A 16,296-nucleotide genomic window follows, 5' to 3' on the forward strand; every position below is an offset into this window, starting at 1 on the left:
AGTGTAGAAGGGTCAGTCCAGATCTACTGGGGTCCCTCCCCCTTGGGTACGAGTGCTCAGCTCTGACCTCCCAGTCTCCCCTTCCCCCATGCCACTCCCCCTCCTCTGTGTACACTAATCTTGATAGGAATGATGATCCAAGACGGATGTATTACCGTCCTTCACCTGGTTCCCCTACTCCCAAACTGGTATAGGCATTTCTATTTAATGCCAGAGTTAGCCATCTTCCTTTCTACCCCTAAGCTCTGGGACTGTCCTACTAATGACATTGGCCTTCTTTAACTGCCCATTCCCCCAAAAGCTGACAGCTTCCCTCCAAAATGCTGTCTCAAAACTGCTCTTACACCTCTTATAATAACACTTACGAAATCTTTAAAAGGAAGAATGGACACACCATAGGTTACTCTCATTCCTCATGCCTGGAAGAAAAGACTGAAACAGAGGGAAAAGGTAAGGGGAATACCTCAGCTCTGACCAAGATTTAGAGCACAGCTTCTTCCCCTGGGAGAAGACACCTCTGCAGCACAACAAAGTCAAGTATTAATATATTACATACGCATGGCACAGTATTACAGGAAGTGCTGGTGCTGCTCCACCAGCAAGAGACAGAAGAGGAACAGCAGCAGAAAGTTCAGGGCCCAACTCGCCAAGGTGCACAAGATTTTCTCTTTCCAGGATTAAGGGGAAGTTACCAGGCTGAGCAGTGAGGGTTTCTTGTATTTAAACTACTTGGCCTGTATCTGGTTAGATACAGGTTTGTTCCCATAAGGAGGAAGCTCGGTGGGTGCCCTTGGTGGATATTTCTTTAGTGTCCACTGTGTGCCTGTCGCTATATTCAGTTGATGAGCCTTCCTAATGAGGAAGGATGTTTCTGAGAAACCCGTGCATGAGAAACTAGGAATGAGTTGCTCATGGAACAGCCAGAAACAAGGCCTTCTCCGAGGGCCGTCCTCTGAGAGGATTCCTCAAGACTCAGCCCCACAGGCCCCCAACTGTGGGAAACAAGCCAGAGAAAGCAGCATTCAGAGAGATAAGGGGACAGAGAAGGGAAAAGACATGATCCCAAATGTGTACAAGGTTGAGTGTTCACCAGACACGGTTGGTATTTGGTTCTGAGGTGAACTGGAGACTTACATACTTGTGGTCAGGTCAGCAGCTTCCTCTGGACGGGCCTCCAAAAGCTGACTGACCAGGTAACTGCTCTCAAGGAATGAAACAGTGGAGTGTAGGGCTTGCAGCGAACAAGCCAGTCTCAGTCACTTTGTTCCCCCAGGAGAACAACCTTTAGCACCTGAACACTAAGAAGGACTCCATTCTCAGAACTCCCCCTCCCCCTAGGAGGTAGGTAAGATTATTTATCCCCATTTGGCAGCTGGGGAGGAAGTGAAAGAGCGAGAGGTCACAAGGCTTGTCTAAAATCTCTGACAGAGCAGAGATCAGACCTCAGAGGTTTGGGACTCCTGACAACAGGCTAGGCCTTGGCCAGTCCATCTTGAAAGGAAATGCCAGGGTCATACCCCAGGAGAAGCCTCATAAGAGAGCTGAGTGGACAATACCCTGAGTTGTTCAAGAGTCTAAAGACCCCCCAAAAAACAAACAAAAAACCCACCCACCCACCTGAAAGCTGAGGGGGGAAGCCTAATTCTCAACACCCACTGGAATCCCACAGTCCGAGGTGATGCTGAAAGTCGTGAAGAAAAAGTGGGCTTAAGATACAGGGGGCAAATGCAACTAAGATTGAAAATACTCTTTGCAGAGGAATACTCTCCACCATGAAATGGAATCTAGGAGACTTTTCAGGTATTGAAACATTATCAAGACTATTCTAGGGAATTCCCTGGCAGTCCAGTGGTTAGGACTCTGCGCTTTCACTGCTGAGGGCCCAGGTTCAGTCCCTGGTCGGGGAACTACGATCCCACATGCCACATGGTGTGGCCAAAATTTAAAAAAAAAGAGTATCCCAAAACCTTAGAGCTGGCTATGGGAGGAGACAGCCTGGAGAAGCCTGAATGCTGGGAGGAGTGGAGTAAGATGGGAGGGACTCTGTAAAAGCGCAAGGATGGGCACTGCCCAGCCAGCTGTACTGGTCCCAACCCGGGGCATAGTTCCATTCGTTTCTCCACCAACTGGTTCAGCTGCAGAAGAGGAGAGGACATGATTCTGAGTTTTTAAAAATAGAGAATAGAACTGAAAGGGAAACCAGAGAGACCCCTACACACCAAGAACTAGAGGTCTTGGTCAGAGTGGACAAAACCAGTTTTGCAGAAGGGGAAAGGCAGTGCAGCTACAAATAGGCCCAGGTCAAGACACCATGCAGACAGGTTAGGTCAGCAGAAGGGTGGGGGCAGTGCAGGCACTTAGGCACAACATAGACAGACAGAGGACCAGGTGTAGGGGCCTAGGGAAAAGGGTCCACTGGTTCTTTCAAAAGTCACCATTACCAACTAGAGATTCAGTACAATTTCAAAGTGGGTCTGGCATGCTGAGTAGGAGGAGCCTTGTTAGGTCAGCTACCTTTCCAGAAGCCCTGCCTACAGCCCGGTCAGTCTGGCCATCGGGTCTTTCTCCCAAAGTCCCGTGACTGGGTCCCCGCCAAGGCAGTACTTCACTGAACCCTGGAGCGGCTTCTCTCTCCTAATGCTAGAAGCCTTGTGGGAGGAATGATGGGGAGAGATGGGAAAGGGCTGAAGCAGAGGATCAAGCAGAGTCCCCTGCACACCCAGCCTTAGACATCTGTAACAAAACTACCCTTTAAAGTGCACAGCTCTCAAAAGAAGAGTTCTGGGTGGGAACCCTCTTATTTCCAAGCATGGGGCCTCCTGCCCTCCCATCACAAAAAAGAAAGGAAAAAAAAAAACAAAAACAAAAAACTTCAGATAGCTGAACTGCTACTATAAGCTGTGGATCATCATTTTTGGCTCTTTCTTTGCTCCCTCCCTCTGCACCTGCTCCCAAAGCCTGACCCTCTCCTTGCAGGAGCTAGGGATGAGGAGGAAAGAACAGGGAGGCCCTGATATTTGGAATGTTTCTTATCCTGCGTGCACCCCCTTCCTTCCTTGGCCCGGGCCTGCTGCTCCCCATCACAGCACCCTCTGGGGCTGTTCTGAAAAGATGCCATGGGGTAATGGGCAACAGACCATGCCTTGGGAGGCTGCCTTCACGCCTTCTCTTCCCCACTAACCTCACTGCCAAGAGAGCCATCCCCTGCTCGGCATGTGCAAATCCTCTGCTTGCTCACGGTGAGGCCCAGCTCTGGGGTAGCATCCCAGTCCAGGTCTGGGAGAGGTTCATTTTCCTGCATTGGAACGCCCTTCAATGGACAGCTTTACCTCCTGTGGAATGAAAGAGGGACGGAGCAGCGCAGCCCGTGTCTCCTCCCCTTGCATGCCGTATCTTTGGAAGCTCGGGGCTGGCCAGCAGGCCTGAGCACCAGGCTCTGGCTGCAAGGGCTCTACCATTCGGGAGCCCTCGCCTAACGGCTGGCTTTTCCCATCACTGTCACATTGCTCTCGGGGTCCCAAGACTGTCCTCTCAGGCCTTTCTCGGGGAGGAGCCAGCTGGCCAGGGGGAGCACAGCTGGACTGAGAAACTGAGTGACTGTTCAAGCTCTGTAAACTGATAGAGATGCAGACATCTCCCACCTGTAGCCGATGGCAGGGCAGAGAGAAGAGCTGTGCAGTCCGCCCAGGGCTGCAGGAGGACCAACCCTGGCCATATACAAAGAAGGGGTGCTCGGGGGGCACCTCGATGCTCACTTTGCTCTGCTGCTCACCCACCACAAAATGCAACAAGACAAATCCAGGCCACCGGCTCTCCTGAATGTCCACGACTGTGCTAGAGTCAATCTTCAGCCCCCCGCTCACTTCGGCACTGCGCACAAAATCCTGGGTCTGGAGGTCCTCCACCCGCTTCAGCTCCCCTGTAGCCAGCTGGATGATGGCGCCTTTCATGAAATGGGAGGGCAAGTGGGAAGAGGTAAAGGGGGGTGGCGTTGACTCCTTGTCTGGGAAGGCGGCTCTGGCCTGCATGTCCAAACTTGACGCCACCAGGATCTCCGAGCCCATGGGTAGCAGGCCTGGGTCAGTTCCAGTGGGCACCAGGTTGCCATTGGCTACAACCATTGCTTTGGGTAAAGGTCTATGTTTCAGGGGCTCCTGATGGGATTGAGGGTAGAACCCTCGGGCCTGATTTTTCTCGGCCATCTCTGCTGCGTTCCGGGCTGACCCTCGCCCCTCACCCTGATGGTCGGGGTTATGATGGGACAGGTTGAGGGGGCTGGGCTCACCCTTCCTCTGAGCTGCCACCACACGATAGTCCTGAGAAGCTAAAGCACCAACCACCCGCTGGACCTCGAGGTCGGTGTCTGGGGTCCCTCGGTGTGCTGGCACTGCCACCTCTACCCGCGCAGTCTGAGAACCTGAAAACAACTGTCCATCCACCACACATTCTACCACTGGCACCAGTCCCTGGCCCTCACCCTTGCTGTTGGGGGAGTCGAGGGCTTCGCTTTCCCGTCTCACTAAATTTCGCTCTCGTTGTCTCTGTCCATTGGCAGCGGCTGCTTCCAGAGCAGACTGGCCCTCCTGAGGGGTAAGAACTGGGCTGGCACCTGCTGGAGGGGTTTCATGCATGGTGTACCCAGCAGGCAGCCTGGACATCTGATAATAAATGGGCATCCGGCCTGGAGCGAGGTCCAGTGGCTGAGTACTCGAGTGATGTGGCAACTGCCCAGGTGGGGAGGTGGCAGAGGGGGCTTTGTTGAATGAACGGGCCGGGGATGAAGCCTGGGGGGGAGGAGTGGCTCCTTCTGCCAGGAGTGAGGCATATGGCACAAAGTGTGGAAGGTGAGAGGTGGCGAGGTTGGCAGAAGGAGAAAGGAGGGGACTCGGTAGGAAATTAGGTGGCACAGCATAGGGAAGGCTATAAGGAGACCCGATAAACTGCAGAGAGGTGGACGGGAGCTGAGCATAGTGGATTGGGGGATAGTGGATTCCTGGATGTTGAATCAGTGAAGACGCTACATTAAATGTGGGGGGCAAGGGGCTCATGTTCACCACAGACGGGAGGCCAGTTGGGGAGAAGGTGGCAGGTGGCACAGCCACCTTATACAGCATGCCATACTGGTCCACCGTCAGACCAGTGATGGCCTCAGCTCCATCACCCCCCAGGCTGACTCTGGCTCCTGCCTGGCTCTGCCCGGCCACCACCACCCCTCGGGACCATTCAGAGGCATCACTGGAGGGTGTGTGGTTAGTTGAGCAGCTGGTAGTTCTCCCCATATCCTCGCTGGTCACGGGGAGGTCTCGTTTCTTTGGTGGAAGGCATTCCTGACTCCTCTCATGAACAGGTTTCATATTGCTTTGTGGTGTTCCTGGAGCCTGGAAGGGGTCGGCTTGCTCCTTGGGGCATCAGAAGGGGCTTCTTTGTGGCTCCCCTGCACCCCTCTCTGCTGCTGGCTGGGGCGCCCACATCTGCTAGGGAACAAATCAGAGGCAAAGAAAAGTAACCTAGGGGTAAACCAAGTCAAAGGAAAGAGCAGGAACTGTGTCCACGGAGGAAGATGTAACAAAAGGGACTGCTGGAAAAAAAGAGGAATGAGAAAGGAGCAGACAAAGATGCTACCCTTCTCGCTCATCCAGCCTAGGACATGAAAGAAACAATCACGGAAACCACAAAGAGGTACAAGGACAAGCATTCAACAATGCATAAATAACCTGTGGGCTCCACAACCCCAGGGAAACCAACAGCTTCATGATTAGCTGTTCCTCTGATGGGGACCTTGACTATTCTAAGCCTTTTCCCTTAAGGGGGATTTGAACACGTGGTCTTTGCTGCTGGTTCCTTTTCCTAACTTTCTCCTTTTGCCACCAAACACTACCTTGCTATCTTCTTTCCTGAACATATGATCTCATCTTTGCTTCCTTTCCCCAGCCTAATTTGGGTTATTATCTCACCTATCCCCATCCCCCCCACCCCAGGCCTGCCTAAACTCTCATCCTCCTTTGCCTCATATCACCACTACCCCAAGGACCCAGGGGTCAGTCAATAGGTCCTGAGGTCTGCACGTCTTGTTTTTTTTTTTTAGAAACGTTGTTCCCTAAACATGTTATGAAAGTATCTTCTTCACCCCATGAAATACTACATTCAAACTTGGGCCCTATGGGGAGGTGATTGTACTGGTGTTTTCTACAGTTTATTTATTTCTCCTCTCCAAAGGGCAACAAAACTCTTCTGACCTCCCATAGATTTTGTGTTCCCTAGTTTGGCAAGACTTCTTTTCTTCCCATTGACCACCTTCAATTGGCCTTCTTCATGCATTCCCTTTCTTTTTTGTTTTGCCAATGGCTCCTTTTCCATTGTAGGTCTGCTCTAGGCACCACTTCTTAAAATTCTGGTTCTATTCCTCCAAACATGCCTGTTTATTGCTATCTCAGGTCTATATGATTCATAAGAAAGTTCTCTCTCCCCTTTCTCTATCACCTTTCACACATGCTTTTGTCCATTTTCATAAAGTATCTTTCTGGTCTGAACATTTCAACACATACGAAATTTTTCACCTATTTCTTCCTATCAGGCTTCAGTTCTTCGGATCTGAAATGAGATTTCTATGATATTACACTCTGTTCTGTTTTTCCACTGCTGAATTCCAGATGTTTTTCCACAACAAGGTATCCAAAGCGCCTGTATTACCTGAGCTTCCAGTGGTGCTTCTGAGCAGCTGTAATAAGAAGCAGTGTCCTCCCCACTGGCTTGGGAGCCTAGGAGACAGAAATAGGAATAGAGTAAGCAGGAACCTAGCCTCTGATCCTCCCCAGGATCATCAAGAAAGGTAATTCCAAAACCACAAAGACATTAAAGTCCAGGAGTCCCTGCCTCCTACTCTTCTCCAGAGGTAACAACACATTAAATTCTAATTTGTAGGACAACATCTCTGGAAAAAAATTTCCATGTGTCAAACTTCATTGTTTTCCTTAACATCATATTCTTCGTTCTCTACCTGTACCTATTCCCCAAAGGTTAAATTTACTTCCAATCCCAATTTCAGGTAAATGTACAAATAAACGTGGAAGACTCAACATTGTCCCCATGTGAACAAAGGGAAGCAGGAAAAATCAGCCTCACAGATTTCACTTTTATTCAGGGCTGATGAAAACACAGATGTGGAGGTTATTTAAATGAGATAAGAGGCACTAGAGGAAAAAGAACAATTATTTATGTTTCTGGGGCAGAAAAAGAGGTCAAGGGGGAGTCACTCAAAGGGAAGCCTTATTAGCAGATTTCCAGGGTAAAAAAACAGGCTCCTCTGTGTGTGTGTGTATGTGTGTGTAAAATTTTCTAAGTGACAACTTTGTACCACGTGCTGAATCAGGTGTGACAGTAACTGAAAACATTCCCTTTGTCCTCATGTAGCCTACCAGTGGGAAACAAAACTCATGCTAAACTGTCAATATCTGAATCTACACATGCCAGAAACGTTAAGCACTGAAGAACAGAGCCTTAATCTCTAAAAACAGAGAAAGTACTACTGATCAGTAGTCAGAGAAACTACTACCCACTGCGCTGTCCAAGTCCTAAAGAACACTGCACGCCTCAAACCAAACTGAAGACACTTCCCTCTTAAGATCAGCAAGGTGCAGATGTACAAAAAGAAAAAAGTGACAAGATAGGAAAACAAGGTGGAAAGACAAATTCTTGGTTCCATAAACACAAATTTACACAGTGGGCACAAGTCTTGCATCCCTTCTTTGCCAGCAGTTCCAGTGACTGAAAAGCAGTTAGATTTCTCTCTCATTCCCAACTGAAAATGGGGTCACAACTTCAATTTCAGAATGATACTTGCTTCTCACAACTAAAGCATTAAAGAAAACCTGCCTCTAGGTCACAGAGGGGTTAGCCAAACACAGGCTAATAGAAGGACTGAAAGAGGCAAAAGGTCTGCAGGAATAACAAAGAGCCAAGCCTGTGCACTAAGTTCCCACAACGCAAAACACATTTCGGAATCTGAAACTTCGGCCTCTGAAGAGGCTCAATGAGGATTTCTCCAGGGGAAGACGCAGCTTGTGACCCCAACCGAGCTAACGGGAAAGGAGGACCATTCCGGAGAGCTGCCAGCGCTGGCAGCACAGCCCGGAATCAAGAGGGTGAACCCAGCCTCGGACTCGAATTCGCTGAGGGCGAGAGGTGCGCCCGCCAGAAAGACAGGAGCTTAGAAGAGACGGGGGTTATGGCTTCCCTTGATCCCGCAATCCTTGCCCCAAAGGGGGTAGGGCCCGAAATTGGAAACTCTGCATTTAGAGAGTGGGGGGTCGACCTTTCAAGCAGAGGGGTAAGGGCGAGGCCCCGCAGGCGCTGCTTCCTTGTTTGGGGGCCCCTTCCCGCCCCGAGGACTCGGACACCCCGGCCCGCCAGGACACAGTCGCGGGGGAGCAGGAACCGGAGGCCTCTCTCTGGGCCGGGCCGGTGAGAAGCGATCGGGGGTCTAGGCGCGGCCTCTTTCGCTCCCTCGGTCCGCGGGGCAACGGGCTCTGGGGGGCCACTTCCTCCAGAGCTCCGAGCCCAGGCCTGCTTGGCCCCAGTGAGGCCGACTCGGCGTCCTCCATTCCCGGCGACACTCACCGGCCCATCTCACGGCGCTCCCTGGGCTCCTCCCGCTGGTCCCGGAGCCGCCGCAACGGCGGCCGCCGCCATCCCCGGCCCCGGAGCCGCCCCACACCCAACGCCCCCCCAGACGGGCGCCCGAAGATGGTGTCAAGCGCGTACCGCCCCCGGCGCGGGGAGATTGCGTCACGGCCCTGGGCCGGAGAGCGACGCCCAGGAATACCCGGGAGAGGACTGTGCAGGCTGTCCGACCGTCGCCCCCAGCGCCCCCCTCTGGTGGGAAAACGAACTCCTCTCCCTGGGGCCGGGTCACGTAAATAGGACTGGGCCCGGCCCCCTCACCCTGACCCCACAAGGACCCTGATATCTGTCTACTCCAGTAAATTCTGGGGGTTCCCAAACACAGCCCTGAGGCGTGCCCATCATTTCCTGGACTTCGGGACCTGACTTTGTGAAGACTTCTTTGGGGGACCTCGGAGAGCTCCAAGGCGACCCCGGCCCAGGAGGGTAATGAGATACCCCTAGAGACCCAGGATGGAGATGGAGCTCTTTAAGAGTTGAGAAATCGCTCTGAGGGGGATGAGAATGGGCCGGAACCAGGACCTAGGGGAAAGTGAAGCTAGTGTCTTGAAAGTCTGTGAGGAATGAGAGGATGGGGATTAGTACAATGGGAAGCAGCTTAGTTTAGAGGGAAGAGGGCTTGACTACTTGATGAACTATGAGGTCACCATTCATTGCCAATAAACTAGCTGACTTTATTGTAATATGAACATCTGATTAACTTAAAGGAAAAAAGGGAATTCCCTGGTGGTCCAGTGGTTAGGACCCGGCGCTTTCACTGCTGGTCCCGGGTTCAATCCCTGACCAGGAAACTAAAATTCCACATCCCTGCAAGCCCCACAGCTCAGCCAAAATAGAAGAAAGAAAAAAAAAAAACTAAGTGAAAAAAAATGAACACCAATTGAATTTATGCTTTGATTACAACTATGTTAAAAAGTAGTTCTGCATACAGACAAAAACTGAACTGAGAAAAAAGTAACTTTAACTATTGGAGAGATTGGATTCTGAGCAGATTTTTCCCTTTTCAGTTTCTGCAAACTTTGTTCAATAAATAATCATTGATTTTTGTTTGATTTTGAAAGTACTACTGGCTGGGCTCTAGCTATCCAGCCTTTGGAAAATCGTTTTACTACTTTATACTTGGGTTTCCACTTCTGTGCAATGAGGAACTTGAACTGAATGAAGGAGTGGGGGTGAAATGTAGATAGGAGAGCTCTCAAAACATTTTAAGTGAAAAAATAAGCACATATATACAGTGTGAGATCACATATTTGTTGTTAAAAGACATGTAATATTACAGTTGCATATATTTATGTATTTGTAGAGAAAAGGAGTGGAAGGATATGTAACAACTAGCTAACATTTGTTATCTCGGGAGAAGAAAGTGGAATTGGGTGGTGGCCAAGAGGAACAAAAGGGACTTATGTTACTGTTTGGATTTTTTATGGAGACTATTACCTTAGAAATACTAAAATGAGTAAGTTAAAATACAAATAAAGTATATGATCTCTAAGATTCTTTCTAGAGAACCCTTAGACCTCCACTTTGATATTTTCTCACTTGGGTGGGAACAGAGACTTATCAAAATTATTGAACACTGCACAGACACACGCACCTTGCACCAGTGGGTAAAATATAGTGACACTACTGATTTGTAGCCATCTAAATCAACAGAGAACTTTGCTTTGTGAATATTAATATTATTTATAACAGTTGTCTTCTCAGTTTGTCCAAGAAGGAAGTCCTGTGGTCGCTCAGTGGCCCCATTTTAGTACTAACTGGCAGAATGGTTTCTAGTTCATTGCTTAGCTCACTAAACCGGCATTAAAACTGCCAAGATAGAGACCATCCAGGTGTATTCAAGGATAACCAGTTTCTCCCAGATCAAGATACACCCTCAGAGAGCTGGTTTTCAGGCAAAGTTGAAAGAGCAGACACTGGTAGATGCAAACAAAAAGTTTTTTGGCTACCAGACATTAACATCACTTGGTGCAAAGGTGTGTCTAATTTTTTTAAAAAAGGATGTTCTGATTGGTGAAGCACTGGTGACTTCCTGGTTTGGTGCTGCAGTCCCAAAAGGCTGGGTCATATCTTCTGTATCCTCTTCTAGAACTCTTTACTCTAAGCCATCCGCATTTCTTTGGTTGTACATATTGATGGTAGGAAGCCCCATAGTGACAGTTTGACAGGAATGTTAGTGACAAGTAAACTAATACAGTTTTAAATTTAAGATACTTAAATAACCCAAAGTTACCTCACTTCTCTAAAAATCTGTATTATTCTCTGGAATGTGGACAATTCCCTATTAAAGTTTTTTAAGTCAACCTAGGGTTTAAAAAACTGTAATTGGCTCAATAAATAGTCGTTGAATGAAATTTCACAAAGATATCCCCAAATGGGAGACTTCCCTTGCTAATTCTTTTGCTCTCATTTCCTCGTTTCTATTCTCATCTATTTTGCCTATTGGCTTTTTTTAGTCTCATCTGAAAATCCTTCATTTCTTTCACAGCTTTTTTTTCTTAAATTTCCACAGAATTTTAAGAACTGATGCAGTGAAAAGAGATTTTTAAAAGGTATTTGGGACATTTGGGGACTTAAAAATTAAACTTTAGTCTGCTTTGTCCACGTTTTCCGTTTCCCTGGATTCCTATTAAATTTCTTTGATGTGTGTAGGTTGAATTTGTATGATGAGAGAGCTTGAGCTACTCTGCTGGACAGAAAATAACAAGGACAAAACCCTGCCATGCTAGTTACTCTGCCTAAAAGCAAGCAGGAGTTTCAAACCAGCTCTATGTTTGCTTAGTTCCTAGTTGGCGATTTTTCTAGACATGTAGTACAGGCAGGGTAAGCTCAGACAACTATCCAACTTTTTTTGACATTAAGGGATCAAACCAGAGAGAAGTGCTGTTAACTTGGGAAACCATGTGTGTCATAAGAGGAGTAGGTGGCTTTTTTCATACTGTCATGTCTTCCTGCTTGTGTGCTTTAGCATGCCAAGGTGTCATTTTAGGAAAGGAACTTTTGTCTTTATATTATTATTATTTTAAATTTTATTATTATTTATTTATTTTTGTCTGCGTTGGGTCTTTGCTGCTGCGCGCGGGCTTTCTCTAGTTGCAGTGAGCGGGGGCTACTCTTCATTGCGGTGCGCGGGCTTCTCATTGTGGTGCTTCTCTTGTTGCAGAGCACGGGCTCTAGGCGCCAGGGCTTCAGGAGTTGTGGCGCACGGGTTTAGTTGCTCCGCAGCATGTGGGATCTTCCCGGAGCAGGGCTCGAACCCATGTACCCTGCACTGGCAGGTGGATTCTTAACCACTGTGCCACCAGGGAAGCCCCTGGAACTTTTATCTTTAGATCCAATGGCGGAAAAAACAACTAATCTCAAGCATACATTAAAATTATAGAAATCCTTAGCAGATTTAGCTTTCCCTAGAAACGTGTTGGTTCCTGGTATTAAACTATTTTTCAAAAGTTTTCTAGCTGGCCAAATATAGGAATGTGCAATTTTCAAGCTTCTGTTTTATCTACTTCTCTGTGTTCTCATTTGCATATGCTTTTAACGTTATGCAACCTCTCCAGATTCCAATGGGGATTTCCCTTTCAAATTCATAAATATTTTATTTAGAAGGAGGTTTTATAACTTCTCCGTAAGTGACTATTATGTTCGTTGGGGAGGGGAATCTCCCTCTGTTGTCTACTTCCTCAGACACTTGCCAAAGACTTTCATTTTTGTCAGAAACTTCCTGCAGAACTCTCAAAAGTTGCAGTAAAAACACTGACAATTGGAATAAACTGAGAGAGATCTAACCCTTATTTGAATCACAAGAGTTGTATCTGGGGAACTGGTCCACAGAGAAACAAGTGCATTAAGGCCAGTACTAAGCAGCCAGGAATTCCTTACACGGGATTTGTTGAATAAATAACGTGGATGTGGAAAAATTAGAGCCTCTGATAACTCTCTTTGGCTGGGGAACTTCTCAGCAAGGTGATTTGCGAGCTGCTGTGCCTTGTGGTGAAATCATTTCAGCTCTTCCTTCAAAGCTGATCCCCTTTGCGTCAACTTGCCACTGGTTGTCAACCGCTTAAAATTCCTGGAAAAAAAAGATAAATGAGTAAATTCTCCAGGCAGCACAGCAAGCTGCCTCTCAGATTCCTGTGCAATCCTCTGTGCCACCACCTCCCAGCCCCATGACATATCTCCTAAGACCTTACTTAGCAACTCTGGAATTTAAAGGAGTGTTTCTGAATTGTGGGAATGATTATTACAGTGATCAAATCATTTAAAAGTTTCCAAACACAGTTCTGTATCTTGACATTCTGTATCTTGACAGTTCTGTGTCAATACCAGTATCTTTAGTTTTGCAAGATATTACCACCAGGGAAAACTGGGTAAAGAGTACCCTGGGTTGTTCTGTATTACTTTTTACAAACTGCATGTGAATCTACAATTATCTCAAAATAAAAAGTTTAATTTAAAAAGAGGTTTCTAGGGAATTCCCTGGCGGTCCAATGGTTAGGACTCCATGCTTCCACTTCAGGGGCCACAGGTTCTATCCCTGCTCAGGGAACTAAGATCCCGAGTGCTGCCTGGTGCGGACAAAAAAAAAAAAAAGAAAGAAAAAGAAAATGTTTCCAAAGGTTTAAAATGTAGCATTATGTCCAAATTACTGGATTTCTCTCCACCAAAGCATAGAACTTTATCTAGCCAAGCCTTTTTAGATGTGCAGTAGCTATTAAGTTTGAGCTCCCGGGCAAATATTTCTGAAAGAGCTTCCTTAGCTTTTTTCAAACACACACAAAAGATGCTATTTCTTCTATCACATGACAGCTCAAGTAGTGTCATACCCATGAGCAGGAGTAGCTGATGCCTGTTGTCTTCTTGCTGTAAGTCCAACTTATTTTATGTTGCCTTTTTCTCTTTCCTTATTCCAATGGATCACATGTGGGATGGACCCCTCAATAAACTGAGAAACATGATCTCTGATTATGAGGAGGGTTCAGGTGAAATACGTATTTCATGTAAACACAGTTTTCCTAGTGCTCCGTAAATAGCACTATTTATTATTGAATTACTATAGCCTATTATAGTAGTAGAGAGGCAGATGTTACCCAAACTTCCAAACTGATTTTGGGGCATTCTTTAGCCAAATCTTGCAGAGGGTGTTTGTGCATTACTTAGATAACAGGAGCCTAAGGAAAGTACCCAGAACAAATGAAATTTAGGGAAAACCAGTGGTACCCATTATGGTTACCATGAACAAAGAGGATGACATTGATGGTGTACATAGAACTTGTGAATTTTAAACTGCATGCCCATGTGTTCTTTTATTCGATTTTGACAATCAGGGATACATATTATTATTCAGATACATTTTATCCCCTTCTTACAAATAGAGAAATTTAAACATGGAATGCCTGAATGATTCAAGATAAATAAAGCTAATGAGTGCTCTCTTAACTAAATATATTCTTTTTTAAAGGGAGATGATAATCTTGACCTTCTATCACTCCAGGGTTCTATTTATAATACAGATTATAACCTGGGCACCCAATAAATGTTTGCCAATATTAGCACTTGTGTAACAACAGTTCAGCATTTATCTGAAACAGTCCAGTTTTACTGTGATTCCTCTTCTCTGTGATGTCCAGGGCAAAGGCCATTTTCGTACTTTGAACTTAGCTAAGCAACCTTCCAAGTACTGAGCTTTGCATTTATTTCAGATTCAAGTACAGTCTCATGTCAAGATTTTTTGCAATGAAAGAGTAACTCTTCTATTCATGATTAGAAGGTGAGCATCACTTTTAGGGTATGGCAGACAGGCAGAGTGTATGATTTGCAGGCTCAGGTTTCCCCGACTCATGAAAAGCCTATTTCCCCAGGCTCAGTCATCAGTTGATAGCTCAAGGTAGTAAGACTTCCCTTATCGCAGTGGATTAATCTGGGACAGGTTACATTTGTTACATCTCCAACATGACTTGACTTGTTCATTCTATGGCATAATGTGGTAGAAAAGCATAGGAATTTGCAGCCTGAAGATTTAGTTTTGAGTTCCAATTTGACCAGTTACTCCTAGTCATGTGAACATGGGCAAGCCATTTAATCTCTCAGAATCCCAATTTTGTCAGCTGTAAAATGCAGATAACATGCAAACCTCACACAGGTGTTACTCAGATCAAATGGAACTGTATATAAGAAAACATTTTTTAAAATGCAAACCATGACGTGCACTCTCATTTTGAAAATAACTACTCTTTTTATTACAAAAATAATAAATGTTCAATATGGAACATTTTAGAACATAAAAGTAACCTGGGGCTTCCCTGGTGGCGCAGTGGTTGAGAGTCCGCCTGCTGATGCAGGGGACACGGGTTCGTGCCCCGGTCCGGGAAGATCGCACGTGCCGCGGAGTGGCTGGGCCCGTGAGCCATGGCCGCTGAGCCTGCGCATCCGGAGCCTGTGCTCCGCAATGGGAGAGGCCACAACGGTGAGAGGCCCGCGTACCAAAAAAAAAAAGAATTTTAATATATTCCTTTCAGTCTATATGTCTGTATGTATCTATGTGTGTGTATATATACAGATATATACATATAGGTTTGTATTCTAATTTAAGTTTTTAAAAAAATTTTATTTAACATTATATTTTGAGTATTGTCCGTGGGGAAAGAGGGAAACATAAAGCTCTGAGATTTTTATGTTTCCTTTAAGAAACTGGATTCTGGTCTGTCTGAATCTGTATCTACACTAATCTGGGTAGCTTCTCACCTCCAGTCAGAGGTGCCTGAGTTGAAAATAGTTGTTTGACTGTTTTTAACTGCCTGTGTCATGACATAGGTGAGGGTATCACTAGTATTACTTGCTTGGTGTTTTAGGATTAATTGGAGGATCCTTTTTTCTCCTAAGGGTTAACCAAAGAAGTATTTTCTTCTGTTGGTCTTTAAGTGAAAAATACTTTTTTTAAAAAAAAAAATGGCAATGGCAACAAATAAAACAAAACTTGAAAATGGGGGGGGCTTCCCTGGTGGTGCACTGGTTAAGAATCCCCCTGCCAATGCAGGGGACACAGGTTCAAGTCCTGGTCTGGAAAGATCCCACATGCACAGAGCAACTAAGCTCGTGCACCACAACTACTGAGCCCACGAGCCACAACTACTGAAGCCCATGCGCCTAGAGCTCGTGCTCCACAACAAGAGAAGCCACCACAATAAGAAGTCCGCGCACCGCAAAGAAGAGTAGCCCCCGTTTGCCGCAACTAGAGGAAGCCCGCACCCAGCAACAAAGACCCAACACAGCCAAAACTAGGTAAATAAATAAATTTATAAAAAAACAAAAACTTGAAACTGGGTTTCTTTTGTGAGGGTTGGGATGTTATAATTTATCAGGTGTTTAGAAATAGAGATTTTAAGTGTCACATTTATCAGATACTTAAAAGCAAAGCACTTGTTTTATTGTTATTGTTGTTCTGAAGCTAATAGAACATAATTCCAAAGAGGTAACATGAAATTAGTTTTGCTATTTTGGTGGTTCTTCATCTAAAGCAAATTTGCCATAACTTGATGAATTTTGCCTTTCTTTCTTTCTTGGTTTTCTGCAGGTATCTAATTGGCTGTGTAAAAAGTACAGCTGAGAATTATGGTCAGC

The 16,296-nt window shown here is 46.3% G+C and overlaps 1 protein-coding gene across 1 annotated transcript; it reads right to left on the minus strand.

Annotated features, from left to right (window-relative positions):
* Positions 1-791: 791 nt before the first annotated feature.
* Positions 792-8,687, minus strand: ATXN1L (ataxin 1 like). Its single transcript, XM_065899550.1, has 3 exons — positions 8,617-8,687; positions 6,691-6,758; positions 792-5,471 (listed from the first exon to the last, which is right to left on the minus strand). Exon 3 carries the CDS (start codon positions 5,352-5,354, stop codon positions 3,288-3,290), a length of 2,067 nt encoding a protein of 688 aa, XP_065755622.1. The 5' UTR covers positions 5,355-5,471; positions 6,691-6,758; positions 8,617-8,687; the 3' UTR covers positions 792-3,287.
* Between the last annotated feature and the right edge of the window lie 7,609 nt (positions 8,688-16,296).

The sequence above is a fragment of the Phocoena phocoena genome, chromosome 20 (genome assembly GCF_963924675.1).
Source record: "Phocoena phocoena chromosome 20, mPhoPho1.1, whole genome shotgun sequence".
NCBI classification, from domain to species: domain Eukaryota; kingdom Metazoa; phylum Chordata; class Mammalia; order Artiodactyla; family Phocoenidae; genus Phocoena; species Phocoena phocoena.

Bases quoted from the DNA above. Each gene is read 5' to 3' on its own strand.
- ATXN1L (XM_065899550.1), bottom strand. From the start codon at position 5,354: ATGAAACCTGTTCATGAGAGGAGTCAGGAATGCCTTCCACCAAAGAAA.